Genomic DNA, 26,476 nt, shown 5'->3' on the forward strand with positions numbered 1-26,476 from the left:
CTCCTCTCCTCTCCTCTCCTCTCCTCTCCTTACCCCCTCTTTCCTTTTCAGTTTGTTCGAATTGGGAGCAGGTAAGAAGGAAAAGTTTGCTGCCTTTCAGCATGTCTTCTGAGGTTGTCTTTGTCCCATTAGAAACAAGCCGAATGATTTGATTACTTCAATAGTTCCTTTAAAACCTGAGAATCTCTATACATATGTCCAATAAACTTTTCTTAGAAATTTATTGTGCCTGATGGAGCACAAAGAGGAACAGGACCTATGTTCCCACACACTACAGCAATCTGTTCACCACCACCTCTAGTGCCTGGACTTAGCAAGTATTTCAGACCTCTGCACCAGGCCACAGGAAAGCTGAGACAGGGTTGGGTGGAACCGAAGTACAAATTAGCTGGGAACTTTGAAAAGAGGAATCATCTCCAAAGAAACATATGGAAAACTTAAAAAAAAAAGAAGAAGAAAAAAAGAGGAATCTAACATATGAAAACCCAATCCCACTGGAATGTTTTTTCATACATAGTATAAACGCCACATAAATAAAACCACAAACCTCTGCAGAAGTACAGGAGAGCATGGGAGCCCCCAGCGTGCTCTCTTGTCAGGGCCTCCTTCAGGAAGCAAGCAAGTGAGCTTCCAGAAACAAAAGCTATTTGAAAATCCTTCCTCTGGGCACTGCGGCCTGGCCTGGGCAGTCCCTTAGGAGGATGCAGTGTGTGAAACAACCCGAAGGAGTCTTCGATTCAGGCTATTAGGTTCTGAACTTTTAGGTACCAGTGGATGGTGAGCATCTTTTCGGGACAAGGAAAGTTTGAATGGAATAGTAATATTTAACTGCCACAGTGCGTGTAAAGTTTAGGACTTCCGGGGAAGAGTTCTGGCTGTACTCCTCCCAGTAGTACACCCACTTCTGGCCAAGTTCTGGTGAAATTTTCCCTTAGAAGGTACAGTGCCTCTCTTGGTCTTGTTCCCTGCGTAAATCTCTGGTTTGAAAACTTTGCAGCATTCAAGGCGTTTTAAGCTTGAGGGCTGAAATGTCACTTTAAAAGCAAGGTTAAAAAGGTCACACAGCTGCAAATAATAATAGCCCAATGAAATTCAGATTCTAGCTGCAGCCCACTTCAAGAATAACACTGAAACAGGAAACAAGCATACTAGATCTTTTTACCAGTGAAGCTAGTAAGGACACATCTGATAAAATGTGTGCGCCTGTGTGTGTGTGTGTGTGTGTGTGTGTGTGTGTGTGTGTGACAGACACACAAAGGGAGACAGAAAGACATACACAACAAAACAGACACACAGGAATAGACAATACAAAGAGAGAGACATAGAGTTTCAGAGGGAGAAGATATAGAAAAACAAGATAAAGACACAAATACAGAAAGGGATACAAAGACACACAAAATAATTGATTTGCTTGGACTGAAATTCAAGGATGTTTATTCAAAATTATGACATTTATATTTGAAAAGTAAAGATATATTTAAAACACCAGGTTTTACTTTTCTTTCATTTTTGCAGTTAGTTTCCATTAGTTATGTTTAAGTAATATCTCTTTGAATGTTCCTATTTTATAATGTTTTACTAAAATAGTCTTGTTTTACAGATGAGCAAATAAGATAATGAAAGGTACAGTTTTCTTCCCAAAGAAAGGCTTTGCTCCAAATTGAATATATAATTCCTTTCCAATAACTAGCCACGTGTTGTGTCCTTTTATTTATTATTTTTTAACTCCTCACCTGAGGACATGTTGTTGTTTTTCTCATTGATTTTTAGAAAGAGGAAAGGAGGAGAGAACTATCTATCAGTTGCCTCACATGCATCCCTTCTTCCCCCCTTGGGGGATTGAACCCACATTCTAGTCATGTTCCCTGATCGGGAATCAAATCCCAAACTTTTTGGTGTATGGGATGATGCTCCAACCAACCAGAGTCTGTGTCCTTTTTAAAAAAAAATAGAATCAGGCATCTCAGAATAAATAACCTATACTGTGTTGTTGGTGAATTTGTGTTGGGTTATTATTGTGTGTGCGTCTTTGCCTTTTTGACCAATACATTGAGTGAGATTTCAGCTTCCTCCTTACTGAAACACCAGTAATAAACAACCTTTGCTGCCAGAAACAAAGTAGGATTGTTGGACACTCACACAGTGTGACTAACTCAAAATGCACCCATTTGTCAGCTGCCCTTGGCACTCAGGCAGGACCAGTTTCTTCCTCTAGCGCGCTCTCAGCACTCCAGTAGGTTCAGCAAGGTAGAAGGTCCGTTTCACATGAGTCCTGCCAGGAAGACTCTCTCCACAATCACAATAGGATAATAAATGCCCACAGATATTGTTAATATCTCTATTAAAATCCACACACCCTCTTTCAGTTATATAATTCCTTCATATTCAGATTAACAACACCAGAGCCGATGGGGCACATCAATGTTATTATTGGTGCTCACTAACATTTAGATTTAGTTTGCAGCTTTAAAGTTCCCATAACTTTTGGTGTTGATCAAAGTGAATGGCAGATTTTCAGATTAAAGCAACATTTTTAGTGTCTTACTGTTCTGAATCCTGTATCCCTGTGCAACTCTACCTGTTGTTCCTGAGGGAAATTTGTGCCAATCCACTAAGATTGGAGTTTAACTGAGGATCAGCAATGGTGTCCTATGATTTAGATGGAGAAAAATCCCTCTTTCTTGGCTTTTACTGCAAATAATGTGGTAGGGTTTTTGTTTTTTTCCATTTGGACTCACTGTTGTCCTTCCGTTTAAAGTACATATTTACAGTATTTTGCGTAGGCTCTCCAAGTTTTGAGAAACATTTGTTTTTTTGCAATGTTTGCCATTCATGAAATGGTAATTCCCAAGGATATCCCTAAGTGCCTGGCAAAGCATCTGAATGGATTGCATCAGCCATTGTGGAAGATTTCCCATTTTAGACCAAGAGGAATTTATGGGGTCAGATGATGAACAATGAAAGAGATTCTGCTCACTGTGAGGCCAGACGAATCCAGTGGCAGTTGAGGGTCTGAATTGCAAATCCAGCCTGTCATCTCCTTAACTGCGGAAAACCTCTACTCACTTTAGGCACTAGTAGGGTTTGTTATTAGGGTTTTGTGTTGTTTTCCAAAAATTTGAAGGGAAATTAGACTCATAAGGCATTTAAGTGAACACTGAATCTGAACTTTGGAAAAGAGAAACAAAAAATAGAAACTTTCAAATGATTGAACAGCCAGCTATAATTATGACTGTAACTAGCCAAAGTTATGGGTTCACTCCATGTTCCTCAAAGGGCACACTGTGGGGGTCACAGGCAGCTCACAAATGGCTAATAGGCTGGACTTCAGTGGTTTTGATGCTCATGGCAACATTACAGACTGAATTTATCATGAATCAACACATTTACATGTGAAATTTAATGAAAGGTAGCTTTAACTCATTGTTTTCACCAAAAGCAACTAAGCTGCTCCTCCTACCCCATTAAATCTGGGGAGGTTTTTGATCTTAAGCGGGAACAGGTGGAATGAGGCCTGCACAACCTTTTGCCTCGCTGTACTCTTGGTTCTAGGCCAAAGAAGGTTAAGAACCACTGCCATAGGGATAGAGAAAAGGCAAGCTGTTTGGGATGGTTTATTGTGATGATTCAGGATCCATTCCACGAATATTTATTGAACGACTACTGTGTCAGCTCTGTGCAGTGCAGCCTGGGCTAAGGCCATTGCCAAACACCACTTGGTTCATTAGAATATGCCAGCTAGAAAAACAACTGAATGGGAAGTGAGACGATGAAGCCCGCCTTCTGAGACCCAAATGCAGAACACGCTGGCTGAAATCACATCTGAGTGATCTGCCCCCACTTGATGGATGATAAAAGAATATCGGTAGGGCCTTAGTAGGAGTCTTTTTGAGAGAATAATTATTACAATATGTGCTAGAAAAGAGCCATAATAATAGACCATAAAAATTGCTCTTGACTGATACATCAGACCAGATCATACTAGTTGATAAAAATAATGATGCCTGCATGGTAGAATGGCACCATTTAGTAAAACTACAAACGCCCACAAAGAAAGGAATGAGCAAGGGTGTGCTGTTTGCAGAGGCTGAATGTGGGAACTGTGGAGCATCCAAATAAAGCAGTTGAAGTTCACACACGTATCTACACACCCACTCAGAGCTTATTAATCACTGAAAACTTATTTTAGCAACTTCAATTTTACCTGAGGACTTTTATTGTAAGACTGTATTGCCAAATCATTTGGACCATGGGATCGATAGCATGTAATAAATTGATACCGATGTATTTATGTTTAACAAGTAAAATAATAAAACGACAGGTAAGCATAAAACAAGTAAAATAATAAAATGACTGAACTCTAAACTATCTGATGGCAGACTCTGTCTTTCTCTGATCGATCAGATTCCTCTAAATGTAACATCCATGCTATGAAGGTTCAGTAAGACAGAGTAAATCTAAATGGCCGATGTCAAGTGAAATAAGTCAGACAGAAAAAGTTAAGAACCATATAATTTCACTCATATATGGGATATAAAAGTGAAAGAACAAATGAACAAACAAGAAAAACAAACAACAAATCATAGACAGAGATGACAGTATGACAGTTACCAGAGGGATAGGGTACAAAGGTAATAAAGGGTAAAAGGGGATCAAATATATGGTGATGGAAGATTTGATTTGGGTGGTGGGCACACATACAGATGATGTATTATAGAATCATGCACTTGAAACCTATATAATTTTATTAACCAACTAAAGACCTGCTGCATGAAATTCATGCAAGAGTAGGCCTTCCTTCTCCGGGCTGCTGGCACTGACTTCCCTCTGCCACCTGGGACCCAGGCTTCCCTCGCAGCCCTGGCTTTGTCTGGAAGATCGTCCAGAAGGATGTCCAGTCTAATTAGCATATTAGTTTTTTATTATTATAGATGTTATCCCAATAAGTTAAATTTAAAAATCTTTATGACTGGACTTTATTCTGTCTGTAAGTACCGCATCAAAGTATAATTCAATGTTATTTGTTACAGCTCATATGCAAATTATAATTAATTAATAAAAGGTAGCTAATGTTGGCACCAAGCAGAATTGCTAAATATTCACCTTTATGGGCTGGAATTTATGGGAAAAATCATCATTTTGATGAACTAAGGTTTGAAATAGAGTTGTGATTATGGAAGGAAAGTACTTTCTTTCCATAATTATCTATGAGTCAGAGCTTAGACATCCTTTTCTTTCACTTTGGCTTGTTAATGCATCTCAAATTAAGCAATAGCACTTTCAATCTTGACCATTTCTGTTTGTTGAACATTAATCTAATTCATTATCACTAGTTACTATTTTTGGATGTAGGCTATAAATATATTCACATAGAAATCTCCCATTTTTACTATAATATAATCTTAATATTTATTAGTAATACTACTAATATTGGCATTCTTTTGTTACTTTGTCAACTAAAGCTCTATGTGGTATCCAAGAAAGACCCACCTTATAGCTAATGCTCTTTTAAAATATTAAAATGAGGTTCCAGTAAAGCTTGCCTGCAGCTGAAACCGGTTTGGCTCAGTGAATAGAGCGTCGGCCTGCGGACTGAAGGGTCCCAGGTTTGATTCCGGTTGGGAGTGTGCAGGGGGCAGCTGGTCGGTGTTTCTCTCTCATCGATATTTCTGACTCTCTATCCCTCTCCCTTCCTCTCTGTGAAAAATCAATAAATATATTAAAAAATATAAAAGCTTGCCTGCAAACCTTCTCCCACATTTAAACACACCTTTCCATGCACAGACCTTTCTGCATAATTTGCAAATGTCTTACAGGCCTCCTAACTGATCAGAATGATGCAGGAATGATGTTACTGAAGACTGATATTTATGCTCCCATTGTAAAGGAGGGAAAATTGGGGCCTGAAATAATTCAATGGCCTGACACTGCTCAGGCAGGTCATGACCTCAAAGACAAAAACGTTCCCTAAAAGCATTTCTAAAACTTTACTAGAAGAACAAGGCATGTTTAATTAATGGATAACCAGATTACTCTATTGTTTAATCTCTCTTGGTTCAAAATCATTTTTTAGCTTTAAAGTCACCTTTTATTTTGAGGCTTAGAAGTTAAGTTACCAGCATTTACAGCAGAGAGGAGGGGTGCTTCATGGAAAGTGATAACAAAATTAAATGAATAATGAGATATGAGAAGTTATTTAATTGCTCATGACTTTTCTAAAGTGCAATGAAAGCTTTTGAAGATATTTGTCATTTTTGTTGTTGTTTGTTTTCTCCTTCTAACTATAATAGGGCAAGACTTGAAACAACATGGCTGATATAGGAAAGCTGGAAAATTATGCTAAGTAAATGTGTTGACAACTGACAAATGGGAGGTATTACTAATGAAGACTGAAAAAGGCATTTCCCGGGCTAGGTAGCTCAGTTGGTTAGAGTGTCGTCCGATACACCAACATTACGGGTTCAATCCCTGGTCAGAATACATACAAGAAGCAACCAATGAATGCATAAACAAGTGGAACAACAAACCAGTGTCTCTTTCTCTCTCCCTTCTTTTTCTAAAATCAATCAGTAAATTACAAAAAAGTTGCATTGCTTGGTGAAAATTGTACAATGAGGATAAATAATGTTCTGAAGATAGTTCACATTTTTAATTTTGTTTATTTAACATCTGACTAGCAATGTTATTTTAGGCAAGTCTTTTTGCTTTGTGTTTTATAAAAGCAAAAGTATGCATTTCCCAAAGGACTTATGTGAAATATATTCATATTTGGGGGAAGGGTATAATAACAACAAAATTAGCACTGAGCTTTTTTTCCTTCAAGATAATAAAGTTTCCTTGGACAAACAATGACTATGACCTGAATCGAAGCAGAACTCCCTCTTTCAAGGGCAAAGGTGACGCGGACTCTCTGGAGTCACAAGTAGCATTTCAAAGAAGCAAATTGCTTCCCGTGCTCAGAGACGAAGCAGTGGGTTTTGGTTTCACAGGAGAACCATGTAGCTCCCATACGTTCAACTTTAAAATTGCCAGAAAGTATGATTTAGAAAATGATTTAAATTGTGTAACAAAATGTCCATAGTACTTTCCATGATTTAAAATATTTATGTTACTGTATCCAGTGGTAACCACAAAACCATGTGTACTGTATTTTTATGAGCTTTTGGGAAGATTTGCAAAGGTAATTTTGATTACACTCCATTTTTTCCTAATGAATTTACCTTAGAACCTGACCCCTACATAAATAAGAAAAGACCACTCTATAATTTAACATGTATCTGAGATCATAACACAGGGGTTTTCCCTGCAAAGCTACCTTATGCAAGACAACTTATCTAGAGCATAAAAGCAGAGCTTCAATCTAACATTAATTTCAAATTAAAAACCAAATAAAAAATATCCAAGGTGATATATTTTTGCATTTTCTGAGTTACCCCTATATAACTTGGATAATTTTTGCTAAAACATTACCAAGTGCCTGAGAAAAAGGGAATTTAAGGCCCTGGCTGGCTGCAGGACCTCTCCGCATCCCTTAGTCATACTGAGCAAAGCTTGGTGGTTGGGGTGACCATAGATGAATCATTTGACCTGTTGCTCAGGTTGGTCCTCACCCTGATTGTCCAGTTACTGCCACTTCTCTTACTGTCCTAAGTAGCCCACCCCAATGACAGGTGGGAACTTTGCTTTGGAATCCGCTTTTGCAAGTGATGTCTTACCTGGTAACGACACAGTCCAGGTAGTTTTCCATAGGCAGGATTCTTACTGCACATATCCATGCCATTTTTCTTTAAAGTACGGTAAATATGGATTCCAGAAAACAGTAAGAATGCAGACAGCAGGGAGGCTACTGTTCATGTTTTCTCTTCTAATTTGGGAATTGGCATAGAGAGGAGGGTCCACACACTGCTTTCCTTACGTTTCTCAGGTGGAAGCAGAAAATATTCATGGATTTCTGTTTTCTTTCCTCCCTCTCCCGCTGGCCCTTCAGATTTATGAGGAATCCAAGATGAATCTGGAGCAGGAGAGGCCATTCATCTGCAGTGCGCCAGGCTGCTCCCAGGTGAGTGTGGGGATCTCTGCTCTGTCTTACAGGAGTCACAGCTACCTTCCAATAGGGAAGCAACTCTCTCTTGTCAATCATGCCTGCTGTGGGCTTTCTTTCTTCACCAAGGTGCCATATCGTCAAAGACCCCTAATCATCATCACCATCATCATCATCATCAATGTGTTCATTTTTCATTTTGAATAGTTTGAACTACTTCCCTCATAGCCCCTGAAAAACATCAATTTTGGCCACTTCCTCCTGGAAGTACGCTAGTTGCATCTTGCCCACCAGATGCTCAAATTAGTTATCTCAGAAAGAGGGGAAGGAGGGTGCCTGCTGTTATAACAGCTACTTGAATATTGGCTCTTTGGATTACTGGTGAAAGCTTACAACCAGTGGTTGAATTCTGTTTTGTTTTGTTGTCGTATTTGAGTTAAATAAACCCCCTCTAACTCTTTGAGAACCTATGATTTTTCTATTTATTTAAACTTTAAGAGGAGAAGTTGGCCTACTGTGCAATATTAAGCCTTTTTTTAGCCTCCAAAGGCTCCCATCAAGTGGAATTGTGAGAATTAGATGAGATACTGCATGTAGTTTAGTATAGAGCCTGCACATAGTAAGTGCTCAATTAATATTTGCGGTTGTTACTATTCCTGCTGCTTTTATTATTACACTGGAACCTATCTCTTTGGAAAAATTTGAAATATTCATTATCTAACATCAGAGGTTTACATGTTGTCTTTGGAATTTGATGGTGACTTTTTCTATACATGACCCTTTGGGTGCCTTCACGTTTCAGTCATTGGAAAATGACCACATATGGTCACTCTCACGCCAAGATCTTTATTCTGTTGGATATAGGACAAGCTTAAAGTATAGGTTCTTTCCAACATGGGTTGCCCACTTTCCTGCTCCTCCCTATTTATGTGGTGGGGTTGGCAGTGCCGTGTGCAGTAATGTCCAGGAGTCAATGAGAGATGATGTCTATTGAGGGCCTCATCGTATCTCCCCAGAGAGTTGGGAGGGTCTGGGAGCCTTTTGGAGAGAAGATGCCATGGAGAAATGAATGCTGTTGCTGGTGCTGCCTTGTGGTGTTACCAGCCATTGTTCGAGGAACCAGAGTCCTTTGCATGTGTTCTAGCAAGTTCTCCCAGGGCTTTTTGTGTGAATATTGATTTGCAACCTATAAATAAGAAAAGCAATAGAGGAAATTATTGTGAATTTGAACTACTTTTCAGCAAACTGATTTTGGAGGTCATTTTGAAATAGTAAACACCGGGATGATCCATAACTGGGGAAAAATCTGCCATCCATTGTGAGTATAGACAGTAGCCTTACCTAAATAAGGTAATGCTGGTTCCCTTTTAGTTTCCTTAGGGAGAAGTCTCAAGGGCCAAAGGGAACCAGAGAATTTGAGCATTATGCTTTGGTTTTGCTGTGAAAATGTGACCTTAAATTTTCTTCAGTTCAAGTCACTCAGCAAATTTTGGAGTGCCTACTATGTGCATAAGACACACGTATCTCTGCCCTCACAGAGCTTCTAGTTTAGGCATCATATTTGCAACCACATAATCAATCAGTTAATTTCTGAATTATAATTTTCCATGAAGGAAGAGCACAGGCCACCTTGAAGAGTGTCAGGGAGATTTACTTTCCTTGGGAAGGATAATAAGAGCTCCTCTATGGAAGGGGCATTTAACGGAATGGGATCCTCCCAGTGAGGTTCGTAGCGAGTCAGTATTCTAGCAGGGCCCAGATTGTGACTGATAGTAGAGAAGAGCCTTTGAGGAATCTAATACTTAGACAAGTCAGAGAGAAGGGAACTGCATGTAGGTCATCAGACTGTGTGACAGTTTCCCAGGCTTGCTACTATTGCTATCTGAGGCTGATACATTCTTGGAGCAGGGACTGTGCATTACAGGATGCTTAGAAGCATCCCTGACCTCTACCTTCTAGATCCCGGTAGCACTCACTCCCTAGTTGCAAAAACAAAAAAAAAATGTCTTCAGGCATTGCTAACCATCCCAAATCGCCCAGGCTGAGAATACCCACTGGTTTGAAGTTTGGCTTTAGCCTTCTTTCTTTTTGGATCCCTTCCTTTTGGGGTAGAGGGGTTACCTACCTCTAACTGATGCTCCCCACTGGATTTTAGAGTTTGCTTTAAGTTATCTCTTCTTTTTTTTTCTTTTTTTTTTTTTTGGAATTAGGCAGTATATAAAAAGTAAATGCCACAGACATGGTGTCAGACGCTGCAAGAGCTGTGACAGTGAGAGGCCTGAGCAAAGGCTGTTGGGTTTGGCAGAGGGTGCTTGCCGGCGACCTATGAGAGAGGAGTCAGGGTGGGGGCCGGAGTGGAAGGATTAACGAGTGAGTGGGTGGCAAGGAAGTGGAGGTGGCCAGCATAGAGGACTCTTTCAAGAGCACTAGGGAGTGACGGGAAGCAGAGGGATATAATGGCAGCCTGAGGACGATGCTGCATGAGAGAGGTTCTTTTTTAAATTAAAGGCAAGCCATGGCTGGATTTACTCAAGGGCAAGGACGAGTGAGTTCATTGGCTTGAAGGACACCAACTGAAGCATCAATCCTGGGAAGATACGGGGTGTAGAGCATCCTATGGAGTAGGGGGGGTGCTTATTCCTCTGAGAGAGGATGAAATGGAAATGGAATCTGTGAAGTTACATCAAATTCTGAGGTGGAGATGGTAATAAAGGATGAAAGGGGTACCTTTCAAATGACCTTGAACTTCTCACTGAAGGAGTAGGTCATTTCCTTGAGAAGGATTAGGACTGAGGAAAAGGCCAGATGAATATGATAATTGAGGATTTGTATAGTTTCTCGGTTTTTAGTAAAACTCTAAGTCTCTCCCCTCAATGCCCTGCCAATTTTAAATGTAAAGATGCATTTAAAACTTGATGTCTCTATTTAATGTGCAAGTGCTTCTTTTCCTCAACAAACAATTATAAAACATGTGCATCTTTCAGTTGAAGAGGTATTGGAATTGAGAAAGTGTAGTAGTTGCCCAGTGATTACAAGGATCTCCTGATGGGGGGTTAGGAAATCCCCCTGGAGTCAGTTGTGATCATGGCTTTTACTTAGTGACATTCCATAGCCTGGGACCTGCACGGAGAAGAAAGGATGGCTGGGAATTGGAAAGGGGAGCGGATGTGAATTATCAGTGCTGCATTGGGGATGGTGGAAGGGTTTTCCTCCCTTTTTCAGTCATTGGAAAAACACTTGGCTCTATGAGGAATGGCCTATAGTACCTGCAAGTACTTTTTGTGTTTATAACGCCTTATATATTAGCTCTATCCCAGAAGTAAAGAAAAACAGCTTCTCTCCTCTTTCTGATCTCACAAAGTTCAATGTTAATCTCCCTGTTCCTTTGTCCTCCACATCAATCATGTTTTGGGTTCCAGTGGCCTCTCTCGGCTCTGTCTTTGTTATAGACAATCCATTTTGGTTACTTATCATTTGTTTTTAGTTTCCTACCCAATTAAAAAAGACATCACAGATGTCCTAGACTGTCTGTTTTGGAAAGTGATTTATAGTCAATAAGAGATATGATGGAAATTATTATTATTTAGTAAGTATGCTAGTTAAAATTCTATTTTAAGCTATTATCATACAGAGCCAAAAATTGGTGTACAGGTACAAAGTAAAGGATTTGCAATGTTGTTGATTGTATATATATCACAGAAAAAGTTATAAGGCTTTTGAGAGAAGGAGTAAGACATTTAAACCATGCATAGTAATGTCACATAGTTGATAGTCATTATAAGGTGTTATAGAAGACCAAAGAATAGATGAATCTGCAGCAAAAACCCATGTCATTATAAATCTTTGTATACAGAAATATCATATAATTATAATGCTTTGCAAATTCTATGCTCTCCAATTTATATGATATAAATGACATAAATGTGTGATATTTATTTGAAGAATTACTTTTAGAATATTTTGAAGGATTTAACCCAGTAAATTCCCTCAAGAACCCATCATACTGTCTTCAGAAGAGAGTTCTATCATAGTAGCAGTGGCCATTGAAATTTATAATGATCTCCAGAGGAACTGGGAAGCCCTGAAAGATGTCCTAAATTATCAAAGATTCAGAAATGTTCAGCAGTATTTGTCTTTGTTATATTTTAATTTGACTTTGATAAAGCAGATACTCTGTTAAGTCCAGTTGTTAAGAAATCCAGTCTGAGTCAGTATAGGCTAGGAACTACTATAATAACAAATTACCCCAGAGCTTCAATGACTTAAAACAACAAAGGCTGATTTCAGTTGCCCAAGCATACACTTCTATTGTAGGTTGACAGGATGTTTTTCACATTCCTTTAGTGACTAGGATTAATTGAAGGGCCACTATTTCTAATATTGTGAATCGCCATGCTACAGGGGAGAAGGAGGGGGGTCTCTAGAGGGTCTTGCATTAAGAATTAGGTGCTCACATCTGGATGACCTGTGACTTCCATTCATTACTCAATGGGCAGAACTAATCATATGGCCCCACCCAACCACAAGAGGATCAGGCAATCAATACAATCCCACCATATGACCAGAAGACAGACAGCTGAAAATATTTGGGAGCAGCATTTTGACAACCATAATAGCACTTTTTGAAAATTAAAAATAAAGTGTTGGTTTACTACACTGTACAGAGTATAAAATACCAAAAATAATTTGTCACACTAGTATAAATCATATGTATAATTATAAAAAAGTCAGATAATGATTGTCCAAGGTCTTCATAAACAGAAACATACTATACAAATGTCAGGGTGCACACTTGTAGGTTTATATGTCAAATAATTAATCAAGACCTGTAATTCTTTCCTAATTCTGACATGAATCAAAATGTTTTCCTACTTCATACATTTCTGCTAATTTCAGTTAATCTATGGATGTCTAGCATACCTATTATGCCTTAGACTTACTTTTACATCATTATGGATAACAGTAACTACTAGAGAAGAGTTCCAAATAGTTTTGCAAAACTCCAGTACTACTTAGGTCTAAATTAATTTTAAAAATTGAGCATGCTTTTCTCATATGTTTAGGTAGAAATGGAAGATTACTTTTGTCAGGTTAGTTATTTTTTGCAATCATAAATTTAAACAATCTTTTATTCTTTAAAAACACAGCATATTTCTCTTGTAGATATTATTTTAATATTTTTAATAGTATTAAGTTTCCTCTCTCTGTTTTATCTTTATCTAAATACAAATTTAAGGTCTACCCTAGATACCTCTAGTTCCTAAGGAAGCATCTAGTTTACTGATGACTCATCACAGTTGGTTGTTATATTCAAGTCTTTATTATTATGCCTAATAATAAAAGGCCTTCAAAGGAATTCCCAGGGGGAGGTATGGGAATTCATAGAATAGTGGAAGGCAAAGATCTTACGTGTTTTCTTAGTACTCAGCCAGATTTTTCTACAACATAATTAAGACCCTGGTTAGTTATAATGGAAATAAGGATGCATATATTTGGGAGTAATTCAAAGGAGCATCCCAGTATATTTGCTCCCAGAAAATAACTTATCATTTTACTTACTCATGCTTTCACACTTGGTCAGAACCGTTTTTTGTTTTGCCTGTCACATTTGCAATGCTCAATAAATCTTTTTCTCTGTAATGGCAAATGTATATTACAAAACTGAATGGCTCCTCTCCCCTCTCCTTTTTTCTCTCTATTTGTCTGACAGCGCTTCCCAACAGAGGACCATCTGATGATTCATAGGCACAAGCATGAAATGACTTTGAAGTTTCCCTCAATAAAAACAGACAATATGTTATCAGGTAAGGAGCCATCAGGCAAAGAAGCTTTGGGTAATCAGCCACCAATAGTTGTTCTACTCATGATAGGATGATTTCCACTAGAAAATTCTGTGCCATGAAAATATACATTTCTAAGGTATAAAAAAGACTTAAAATAATGGTAAGCAAAAATGTAATCAGCTAATGCAGTGTTCACTCAAATAATTGGAGAGCTGTGCCTTTTCATTTTTTGGCATGTAAATATTTATTACTCTAAAACTTGGCTCCATATATCTTTCTAAAAAGCACACACCTGTGATCACTCAGGCGGCAAATATAAATTAAGCGTGTGTAATGCACATTGCATTGTTCTGAGTGACATGCAAGGTGTAAAAATTTATATGATTTCTGTTCTCAAGGGCATCACAATTAATGTGTACCCTAACACTTAGCAAAATAGAGGACCGGGGCTGCCCACGATATCCAGATATCCAGATGGTCCATGACTCAGCAGATACTGGTAGTTTGATTTATGATGGTTCAACTTACAAATTTTTGAGTTTGTGATGATGTGAAAGAGATGCATTCAGTAGAAAAGGAACTTCAAATTTTGAATTTTGAATCATGATCTTTTCTCTCGTGGTGCTCGGCAGAGGCAGCAGAGAGCAGCAGCTCTGTCCAGACACGAGATCACGAGGTGAAATAACTGATACACTAGAGTGTCCTGTGTTGTCATGGATTTGGGATATTGTGTTTTGTGTTTTCACATCCAATCATGTCTATAACCTATGTACGGAAGTATATTGTCCTCAGTTGATTCTCCTGCTTCTGATGAGAAGAGGACAATTACTCCTGAGATAAACTTATGATAATTGACCAACTGTAGAGTAAAGTAAGTCTTCTGAGCACATTTAAGGCAGGCTAGGCTGCATCATCATATTTAGTATGTCAGGTATATTAGATGCATTTTTTTCACTTATCATATTTTCAATTTATGATGGATTTATTGGAGGTAACGCTACCACAAGTAAAGGAACACCTGATATTAAATGAGTATTGTAAGGAAAAATACTCTGCAACTACAATAGAAAGAGCTCTCTTTCTGGACTGAAGTGGTAGGTGAAGTTTTCCTTAAGAAACAATACCCTCTTCGTATGTGGGAGATTAAAAGATATACTGCATTGAAACATAGCAAGTTCTCAGCAAATGTGAGCAGAAGTAAAAAATAATAATCCATTAATTGCCATTCTTTCCCAGTTTGATAGGTGGTATGGAAGTTAGACAGAGGGCAAGGCCAGAGGTGAGGAAACTTGAACTCTGTCTAGCCTGGACTCTGACTCCACCAGCTGTCTGACCTTGAGGAAGTTAACACACCCTTCTGGGCCTCGGTTTCTTTTTTACCATAAAATGGGAATGATTTTATCTGCCAGATCTGTTCCACAGGATTATTGTGAAGATTCAATGAAAGAATGTAAATTGAAGTGTTTCATAAATCCCAGCAGGGTAATTGAAGCATTTCCCATTACCCTTCTTAGACTGGAAATACTTCCCTAGAGCCACCAGCTCCCTGGTGTTGTGAGAGAGTGAGGCATCCATGAATGCGTTAGAGTGATAGCACAAGAACAGCTGACGGCTCTGGCGATTATAATTTAACATTTCTATGGCACTTAAATCTTACAAGTATTTTATTAGCTAGGAATTCCACCAAGAGTTTGTCAGGCAAATTATTTTTACAATTCTTATTACTGATAGAGGAGGAGACACACAAGGACATGGAGCCGCTTTTCCAAGCTCACCAAACAGAGCAAAGATGAGGACCTTGATCCTGCAGTCCTAAACCATTGACTTGTACTGGCCACTGCATGGTCAGGCTTTACAAGTTTATATACATAATTAAATACCCCTGGTGTCAGAGCTGTTCACACAGCTTCATTAACCCACCAAGGACTTGATAATAGTTCAAAACATTGTGGTTTCGAAGACTCTCCAAAATCCAAGGTGTCCTCTTCCTTGTCCCTCTATCACCACCTACCACCTCTCTCTATGCCTATTCGTTTTTGCTGAACCAGCTGGCTCTTCAGAAATAGTTTGTGTGAAGTCTAGAAACAGATGCAGAAACTCAAATTCGTAAGAATTATAAAAACCTACAAGGGCTAAGAAGGACTGTCGGTTTTTTTTTATTTTTTTATTGTTTGAAGGATCACAAATAGTAGTACATGTCTTCTTTTTTCCCCCCTTGACTTTCCCCAACTTCCCCTATCCCCGCATATGCCTTCACCTTCCCTGACCCATGTCTTGTATCCATTTGTTATGTTTATATGCATGCATACAAGTCCTTTGGTTCATCTCTTACAGCACCTCCTCCCTCTTCTCCACTCCACCCCCCCCCCCGCCCCAAACTCCATTGCCTTCCCGCTATAGTTTGACAGTCTGTTCAATGGTTCTTTATCTGTATAACTATTTCCGCCCCCCCCATTTTTTTCTTTGAAAAATCTTGCAACTGCAGACTAGAAATAATAATAATATAATAACAAAAAAAGTTCTGAGACCCAGTTTCAATGTCAAATGGTTCCTTATATGTACATGCCAGCAATGATATCTGGATGATGGACAGATGGTGGCAATATAGGTCCAACCCTCTCTGGTTTGGTCCTGGGCAACCTGCAAAAACACACAGCTGCTGACTGCTAGCGTGGCCAGGTGTCATTAGTTTCTTCCATCTCTGGGCTGTTTCTCCTCTTGTCTTCGTGGTTGGAGTAGACCTGACAATTCCTCTTTGTTAAAGGAATCCCCACGGTCTTGGAGTAGTTTTCTGAAAATATACAAACATATTCTTGACCAAAAATTAATAAAGGAATCTTTTCTATAAAATTGACTTGGGATCCTTTGTATTTTTGCCCAATTTTCCTTTGGCTTGTTTTGACACCATGTGTGATTTTCATGGGTGTCTTGCTGTTAGCTTTACAAATGAAAATTAATTTTCTATAGTAAAAATTTTCTAGATATAATTTACTTACAGGATATTTTTCCTTACATATTACTCTACTATCCCTCCTTTTTTTAAATGGATGCTTTTATAAATTTTGTAATGCAGTCTTGATAACTTTATATTTTAAGTTTTTGCACAAAAATAAGACTGCTTTAGGTTCATTTCATGTTAAGCAATTTTACTGTGAGATGCACTACCAATAGAGATTTTAGTTAATACTTTAGGAACAGCTTTTTGTCCAGTACACTGAAGTTTTCTTGGATGTTCACTAGGACTGTCAGTTCTTGTGTTTTTATTACTTATTACTTTCTCTAGAGTCATTGGTGCTATAACTTCATAGTTCAACAGTGAACCTATATATGCAAGTAGTAAGCTGCAGACTTTACAATTCCAAATATTTAAATACATAAGTTCTTTCTTTATTTTTCCCAAATAAGATCTCTAAAATAGACTTCCTGGTGGTAGGGAAGTGGGAGGTAATATTAGGGGATGGTAATTATGTGGAGATATTACCAGTATAGTGGTGTCAGCATAATAGCTTATTGGCATATTGCTAGTAAGGCCTCCAAAAGTCCCATCTGAAGGTCTGAAAAAAGTAGCTAAAGATCTGTGAACATTTCTATATAATGGATATTAGCAGGGTTTTGATTAAGTTCTTGCAGCTTTTCATTTGGTCTTATCAGACCCTTGTTAAGACTGTTGCTTCCAATAACTGGCAGTGTCAGGTGGGAAAATATTGGGAGAAAAGTCACTCTAATTTTTATTATGTCAAACTTGGAGTAAGAAAATGAAGGGAGAAATAAATGGGGAAAACAGCATGAATAATATATTGCCATATTTTCTTCTGCTTTCCCATGCTTTATGTTGAAGCTGGGATGAAGTCATTTCCTATTCCCAATGAAATTAAGTGCTAAATTGTTTAACTTGTTACTCATTCTGCATGTTCATAGTCTGGTAGAATTTTCTTGCTGGGATGGAGTACAGAGATATCCAGGCCAACTTTATTACTTTGCAGTTAGAGGACTGAGGTTTACTACATGTCATAAGCCAGTGTTGTCCACGTTGAACTATAATGGGCTATCTACTGGGTATTTTTGCTTTGGTATTTGATTTTCCTAGGAAAGTCTTCAATAAGTATTTATCTCAAATCTCATTGTAGTTTTAACATATTAGAGTGTGATTGCAAATATGATTGAAGTTTTTACTTGTGTGTATCTTATTGAGATTTGAATTTATTAAAAGCTACAGAATTTACTCTTATTAAAATAGGCTCATTACATTTTTATTTCTTAATATACTTGAAGCCTATGTTGTGGCCTATCATGAAGACAAATGATCTTTTACAGTTTGAAATATATTAATAATAGAAATAGTATAAACCAATCTCAAATCAGCCAACATCGTCAGGGCAAAAGTTTTCAAGTCCCTCTCAGGCCATTTTTTTAAAAGCAATATTCAATTAAACAAAATTTTATTCCAAATGAACTAGAATTTGACATTAAGAAGATAAAGTATAGTAGTATGTATATTCATTATTAATTTCAGGATATCTTGTTAAGTTGTATTTTGGAAAATCACTTCAGTATTTATTAATTATAAATATTAAAGTTAGGGAAGTTATTAAGACACTGCAGATATACTCTTCAAAGATAAATGTCCAAAGAGTTGTAGTATCTAAAATAATTACATAGCTTTGGCACAAAGTCCATTTTATTTAGGCCAGAGTGATCTTTGACCTGCCACAAGGCAGGGTAGTCAAGGTGGTAGTCATGTGTTTGATTAAGCTACAGCTGCTCTTATGAATAGACAGTAAACATAATGACCTCCCAGGCTAAAGTGACAAGAATAGTAGGGACATGAATGGGGATGGTTTTGGATTCTGGGGGCAAAAACATATAGCCCTTTCCTCATTGATTTTCCCATTCTTATTTGATCCACATGGCCCATTTACAGAGTCCTGATATTATGATGGACACAACTCTACTCTCAGCTGTTCTTGATCTGATAGATGATAATTTCATGGTGAGGGAAGTTGTGATATCAAAGGTTTTTAGATGCCAAGTTCAAAGAGAGAATCAATTGAGGACAATATACTTCTATACACAGGTTGCAAAATTATCAGCTGTTATGTGACATAAGATCTGTTTGGCTTGAAATATGATCAAATTTCAGTATAAAAGATAAAGAGGATGATGTTTGGATCTATTTTAATGGCAATATGATTAGGCATCCAGAAATTCCTAAATTTTTCCCTCTCTGAAATCCCCACCCCCACTTATTTACAGGGTCCCCACGTTCTGTGCAGGAAAATAAAGGGCAATTGTATTTATAGCCGAACAAGGAAATAATATTCCAAATGAGAACTCTATGTGTATGTGTTTGCACACACATGTGCTGTGAGTTGGCAGAACATGGTGGAAATATTGTCTTAGATTATGGGTTTTGCTTCATGGTGAGATTACTAGGCATTTAAAGGTATGGACCCATGTGTCTCTTTCTTAGACTTCCTATCAGAGATATTGATTGGTTTCACCTTTCAGGAAAGGTGTAAGTTCAACACTCTTGAACTTCACTTATTCATTCATTCAATAAACACTTATTCAAGAAAAATAGGATTTGATAAGGTGCTAGGAATGCTGCAATGAACAAGACCTATGAGGTCCATCTTTCATGGAACTTAGTATACTGTACTGAGAGTGGGGAGGAAGAGGAATAGTACACAACCTCCTCCCCAGATAGATAAAAAAAATATTCACTAGTGATAAGTGCTGTCACTAATAAGATAAAACATGACAGTGGGACACAAGTGGTAAGCAGACTGCCTAAGGAAGGTTGGGAAAGCCCTCTCTGCATGTGTGGCATTTTAGCCAAGACCTGATGTTCAGTACTGTGGGCTCAGGTGCCCTTTATCCTTATCTTGTGAATATGGTGAGACCAGAAGTAGTAAAACCATATGTGGTGCAGCTGACTGTATCTTGAGCTGACACACAAAAGAGAGGCCAGAGAGACTAGCTTCCTCATTCCATCTTCCTTATCACCATCTGATACAGAGCATCTAACATAAATGACAATATAGTCTCTCAGAACCCATCTGTGTCCCTGGAGTAAGTATAGAATTGGGTCCTATCTTTAATAGGCTATACATTTAATTCTCTGGAGAAAGCAAGAATGTTGTTCAATGAAGTGGAACATTTGTTTCCAAAATAGTGATCCTGATCAACCACACAACTTCAGCCCAAATCCATTGCCTGTGGCTCTTTGTTACAAACTCTGCTTAATCATCCATGGGCATTTTGAGGGGGAAGCCAAGAGGGAAGGTAATATACATCACCCAAATTGTTTTTGGAATGAACTAGAATATAAAAACCCTGACTGAGTAAGCAAATAAGTCACACACACAGCCCATATTTACTTCCTCTTCCATTGAAAGTGAAAGTACATAGTGAATTCCCACTTTGTAAATTAATCCAATCTTAATGGAACAGAGGGTGATGAATATGGTTTGCACCAGAGGGCAGCATGCTAATAACAGTAGCTTCCATTCATTGCCTTGTCTTGTGCCTGCAATTGTGCCTTCTCCTTTACATGCATTGTATCATTTAATTCTAGCTATTTTTTTTTTCATATGAGGAAACAAAATCAAGAGGATGAGCAGTTTGTCTAAAGTCCCTATGTGTCTATAATTTTCTTACTTTATGCCTGGATTTGGTGAGCTATGATCATGCTTAGGTCTTACATTTGTGTTTGAATACAAATCTATGAACTGCTTTTTCTTTTATTACTGACTTATCTATTTAATAGCAATCAAATGAAGAAAAGGAAATATTTAGAAGGAGATTATACTAACACATTAGCATTTAGAGGAACAAAGATTGTGTTTTTAAGTCAGATTATCTTGTTCATTGCAACAAGTGCCTATTGGCATTTATAGGAGCTTCTCAAGCATGTTTCAAGCTGATCTAGCAAAATAGAATTTTAAATGGTTCACCTGAATACCTCGAGGCCTTGATCTGCAGCCATCTTTTATGTGTGCAAAACTGGCTCCCAGTCTATTCCATCTGGAAAACCTCCCCTTTGACAAAGAGTGTCGGAGAACTCGGGCAAATTAGTGACTAAGTGGAAATGTTAAGTTTGAGCTTTCACTGTTTGGGGCAGGTTTTGATAAGACAGTCGCCTTGGATCCCTTAGTTCACCTGGCCAGCAGAGACATGATCTCACAGTGTAAGTAAGACATGATCTTACTAACCCTTTTTACCAGCTCAGCTCTTCTAAAGCAACTTAAAGTCATGGCTTGATTGCTGTTGGCACACTTGGGGTAGGCCTTGGCTGATAGTGAGATGTAGAACATATAATTGTTTGATTTGAATCTAAATCTATGTTTCTGCAGCTATGTGTCCTAAGCAAGGCCCTTGTCAGAGCCTTTTTGACTTGTCTCATAAGCATTCTCAGGGTATCTAGTCCACCAGCTGTCCACCTTGACAAAGTACAGGTTCCAGCAGACTATTCAAGAGTATGAGATTGTCTCATCTCTCTCACTGATTTGGATCACTCTAGCCATGGTCCATTTTTTAACCATCCCACAGCTGTTGTTCTAAAACCAGAGTTGCTTTGGTTTGACTCATGGTAGCACTGCATCTTGGGATAAAGGGAAATAGAAATATTAATGTCACTGAGAGGACCCTATCATTTCTATTGTACTTTTATACTTAATAAAAGGCACATTTATTGCAAAGAAGCCTGTCTGAAATTCTGTCATTTGTTACTGATTATTGCTCTTATAAAGGATTATGTATTTTCAAATTTATTTAATGTAAACTCTTTTAATCAGGTCTTTATTAACATTCATATAGGGACTAAATAAGAATATTGTAAAGAAAGCATTGCTGAAAAGTTCATGTGATAGCTGTAAATATAAACCAAATGTAAAAAGTATCTAAGAAAATTGCCTTGTTTTAGAACCCCAACTCTTACTAAAATAGATAAGCTAATTCCAATTATTTTCTCTATTGATTTGAGTGCACTCTTGGGAATTCCATTAAGCCACATTTTGTTGGCTGAAATTAAGTCATGCAAATAATAAAAAAAATGCACTGCCTTTTAAAAAATACCATATAGTTAAAATAGTCACTAATTCAAACTGATCTTTTTTTATAACTGGTCTGAATTAGTGAGGCTTTTATAGACTTACTAGCCACCATCAATTTAATATGAAATGATGTAAAATTACTTTACATAGTCCTTTAGTAATAACCATAGTTAAGAATATCAGACCAATAGGAAAGAAAATTTTGCTTAGGGCGTTCACATTCTTCTCCTCCAGTATATGATGGGAACTCTGATTTTCTTTTCCTTTTTTCTTAATTGATGACTTGTTGCTCTGCCATTTTTTTTTTTTTTGTCATTGAGGAAAATAAAACATAGACAAATACTTAACTCAAACGCAGCTTTGAAACTGAATAAGGTAGCAACCTATAATTAAATCTGAGCAGACTCACCACTTTTTAAAAGAAGAATCAGGTTTCAGGCTTTAGCTTTGTGCTTGTATTTTGACTTTGGAATAATCATACTCACTGAGTCTGAAGCACTGATGGTAGGCAGACTATGGACTGATGGGAAAACTTAATGAGTTACTATTTTTTTTTCTAGTAGTTCTAGCCATATACTTGTTTTCCTTCCCAGATGCAATGTGATATACAGGATTTCCTATTGTATAACTGGTGGGTGAATTCTTAAATCATAATACTGTTTGTGGCACTCTACCGGGTAGATATACAAGTAATGTCTCCACACGGCCAGTGTCCTTTCCCTAGCTATCTACAGAGGCTGCAACTCTATGACAAGATGTTTCTTTTTCAAGAAATAGATTCACTAGGAAGGTAACTAGATATTGAAATATGGCAAATGTTACGAAGGATTTTTAAATCCCTCTGGTGTCAAATCTTCATTGTTCAGTCGGTAAAGAGATCCCCAAGGACGCGAGATGAGTAGAAGTGGTAAGATTTCTCATGTGCACTGGCCCCAGGTGTCTCCTAAGAACATGCATGCTCTTTGCAACCTGTGAGAAGGTAACACACAGATGCTTATGCAGTGCCAATTCAGAGTTACAAAGGCAGTAACAACAAATCACTGTCAATGCGGGTCAGGTTCCGGCTCAAAAGTTACTATTTAACTTTCAGTTTCCTTTGAGATTTGGGTTATCCCCCTCTGTCATTCAGATGGTCTTCACTGAAGTGGAAACACTGAAAGAATGGTGAGCAAAAGTCCTTAAACAATTGTCTCAGCTCTGAGTTCCCACTGGAGTTCCTGTAAGTGCCTGGAGTGTGGCCTCCTGGACACACATTAGGTATTATCCACCGAGAAAGCACTGGCCCCTATCATTCAGGATATGGAAATTGCTGCTGCTGTAACTAACCAGTGTATGCACTTAGTTTTAAATAGGGTGTGGTTTACAAGAATTTTAATTTATGGCCATGGACATTACCCACTTCAGGTCTAATTTCAGCTGGAACAGTTATTTGACAAGGCATTCATGTGGCTAAGAACCTCTGCCTCTTTTATTTAAGCTGCTGATAGATTTAGCTGTTCCCTTTTTGAAGATTTGCACATTTCCTGGCTTACTTGGAACTGGTACCATGTGGGATCAAAGACAACTGGAGACCCTGTATTAATTCTAATAAATGTTAAAACAAAAGTTAAGCTCCATTGTCTGGTTCCTGTTGTAACTGGAAAGAATGGCTCATTCACAAGAAGAAAATGAATAAAAAATTAGGAACACTGTGCCTTATCTATTCCAAATGTGGACATAGATATCTGTTTTGTTTTTCTCTCACTATATCACACCACAAAAAAAGTCCCATTTGGCAACGACTCTGGGGCCTTCATCTGGGTATTCTGCTCTTGGAGTGGGAGGAACCAACTCCATTTACAGCCCTGACGCCCCTTGTTCCCTCGCTTTTGTTTCTATTGTTGTAGAGAGGCCCATGAAGACAGAGACATTTCTGTCCATGGGCCATGCTTCTTCAGCCTCCTTTGCTGATATATGTGAGCTGGTATTTGGCAATGATTTTGCTTTAGAGGAGACATAAAACATCTGTCAACTTTGTTTTGGGATTTGCCCCCGATGCTAGCCTGAACTCAATTTCATGGGCCATCTCCTGAACCCGTCTCACTGTTCAGGACTTGGAGCCTCCAGGATGACTGTTTTCTGTCCCTGGAATCATGGTCCTCAACTTGTAAATCTACAATAAAGAATTGTAGGGAAATAAAAGGTAAGTAAAACCTGAAAAACTAAATTCCAACTGATGGCAAGTGGTCTAGTATTTCAATTTTCACATGTGATATTTTCTGTTTTTTTAGTCACCAAAAATGTTTCTGCAAGATAGTAGAGAGTCTATGGGATTGTAATACAGTTTATTGTATGAAGGATTCAGTGATTCCCAGATATTTCAAAAGAACCAAAGATTGTTAGGATTATCAATTACTGATATGATTATGGAACTCAATTTCTAAATTAGGCCTGGGGTGAGTTTCAGTGTCCTCATAAGTAAAATGGGGAAAATAATTTTTACTTAGTGTGATTGGTGTGAACATTAATGAGATGGTGCATACAAAACGCTTAGCACTATGCCTGATTTGGAATAGGCACTCAATAAATGGAAAAATATGTATACACACACACACACACACACTATTTTATTCCACTTTCAGGTCTTAACTACTTACACCTTCTATTCAGAAAGCCCCTTTATTTGTATATCTAGCCCTTATCTCTGGCCTAATATCCAGTATCTTACCAACCATATTCCTATTTTGTTGTCCTTTTATTCCACTTTCAGGTCTTAACTACTTACACTTTCTATTCAGAAAGCCCCTTTATTTGTATATCTAGCCCTTATCTCTGGCCTAATATCCAGTATCTTACCAACCATATTCCTATTTTGTTGTCTTTTAAATGGTCATATGTTTCTTTGGCCTAATGACTGTGCCATTTGAAGGGAACCCATTACGATGGTGATTTTAGAATTCACAAAATCATGTAACTTTAGAACTTGATTTAAAAGATGAGAACTGTGAGGTCTAGAGAATTGAGGTAATTTCCCCCATATCTTGCACTTTCAAATCTATTTCTGGGTTGCCAGTGTTGTCTTTTACACATATAACAGAGTTCTTTGGAGCTAGGAGAGACTGGTCAAAGCTCAGGATTCAGATTGGGAAGTAAGTCTATGGCCATACCACCCTGAACGCGCCCGATCTCGTCTGATCTCGGAAGCTAAGCAGGGTTGGGCCTGGTTAGTACTTGGATGGGAGAAGTGAGTATGTTTGTAGGTAGAAGAGGACTTCATAGTGATAAGATGGTTATAATTTGTGTGAGCTTGTTCAAGTTACTTAACTAATTCATTTCTAAAATAATATACACCCTACTTATTTCCCAGGATCTGTGAGATCTAAATTATAGAGAATGTTGTGAGAAAATAGTTTGTAAAATGGGCAAATATTAAGCTACAAATAGTGGCTTGAGATCCTCCAGTTTTCAAAGTAATAAGCTCTCTAGATCAGTAGTCGCCAACCAGTGGTCCATGAGGACCGCTGCTCTAGACAGTCCAAATATGAAATAAATTTTATTCCTTTTAAAGAATATTCTCAGAACATTATTTTACCTATAGCAAAGAAAACTAAAATTAATTATTATATTTTTAATGGGTTAGGAGTTGAATGTATTTGACTTGGAACCTTTCATCATTCTCTATGACTCTCAAAATGAGATAATTGCTAAACTTTCCTACTCTTTTATGAAAAAGGAATTCACATGTCTGTTTGATATAAAAATCTAAAGTCCTTTTTGTTTGGTATAAAAATCTACAAAGTCCCTTTTCCTCCCAGCCCCTGAAATTAGGCTTATCATGGCTCAGCAGATTTTTTGGCTGATTTTAGTTAAATATTTTTTCCAGTTAGTTTTGCAGTGAATTCCAGTGATATGGACCCAGCAAGTCAAGGGTAGGACCTCCCCAAGTTGTCTGGAGGGAGGTTTGGAAATCCCTTACCTACTGTAGCCAACTACACACCATGTTCCTTCTTTGGGACTTATGGTTTAATTTTCTTTCATATTCTCACTTTATTTAAAGGGCTGGAAGATTATAGGTGGCCAGTTAGCATCTGAATTAAGGTGAAGGGAGGAGAGTTGTGAATTGAATATAGGCTTCCTATTGGCTTTTGAGGAAAAGATCCCATGAATGATCACTCGGTCTCTGTTTTCAGATCAGACTCCGACCCCAACGAGGTTCCTGAAGAACTGCGAGGAAGTGGGACTCTTCAATGAGCTGGATTGCTCTCTAGAGCATGAGTTCAGGAAGGCTCAGGAGGAGGAGAGCAGTAAGCGGGTAGGTTTGCTGGGATGGATGCCTGAGAGGTGCTTCCTCCAGCACCTGGTGGAAACTCTTGGTGGAAATGGATGGCACTGCAAGTTGATTGGCCCTTAAACAGTATTTTATCCATTTGCAAATGTCTGTTTAATGTTTGTTTTGTTTTTTTAAAAAAAAGGATGAATCTCTGATTGTGATAGAACCTGAAGCTAGAAAAATCATGGGAAAAAACTGGTATCTGAAATACTAAATTCAAGCAACAAAACAAAACAAAAAACACAAACACACACATACACACACACACACACAAACAAAACAATACAAA

General features: G+C 38.0%; 1 protein-coding gene across 6 annotated transcripts in view; it reads left to right on the forward strand.

Annotated features, from left to right (window-relative positions):
• CREB5 (cAMP responsive element binding protein 5) overlaps positions 1–26,476 on the forward strand; it is a 387,508-nt gene that overhangs the window by 57,627 nt on the left and 303,405 nt on the right. For 5 of the 6 annotated variants that reach the window (XM_084896981.1, XM_084896984.1, XM_084896985.1 and 2 more), the window contains 3 exons: positions 7,988–8,059; positions 13,752–13,845; positions 26,048–26,169. In XM_084896981.1, the coding sequence (XP_084753107.1) occupies positions 7,988–8,059; positions 13,752–13,845; positions 26,048–26,169 (288 nt within the window). The remainder of the gene's footprint in view (positions 1–7,987; positions 8,060–13,751; positions 13,846–26,047; positions 26,170–26,476) is intronic. The other variant, XM_084896986.1, reaches the window with a different exon arrangement.

The sequence above is a fragment of the Pipistrellus hanaki genome, assembly GCF_964339955.1.
Source record: "Pipistrellus hanaki genome assembly, chromosome: 10".
In the NCBI taxonomy this organism is placed as follows: Eukaryota; Metazoa; Chordata; class Mammalia; order Chiroptera; family Vespertilionidae; genus Pipistrellus; species Pipistrellus hanaki.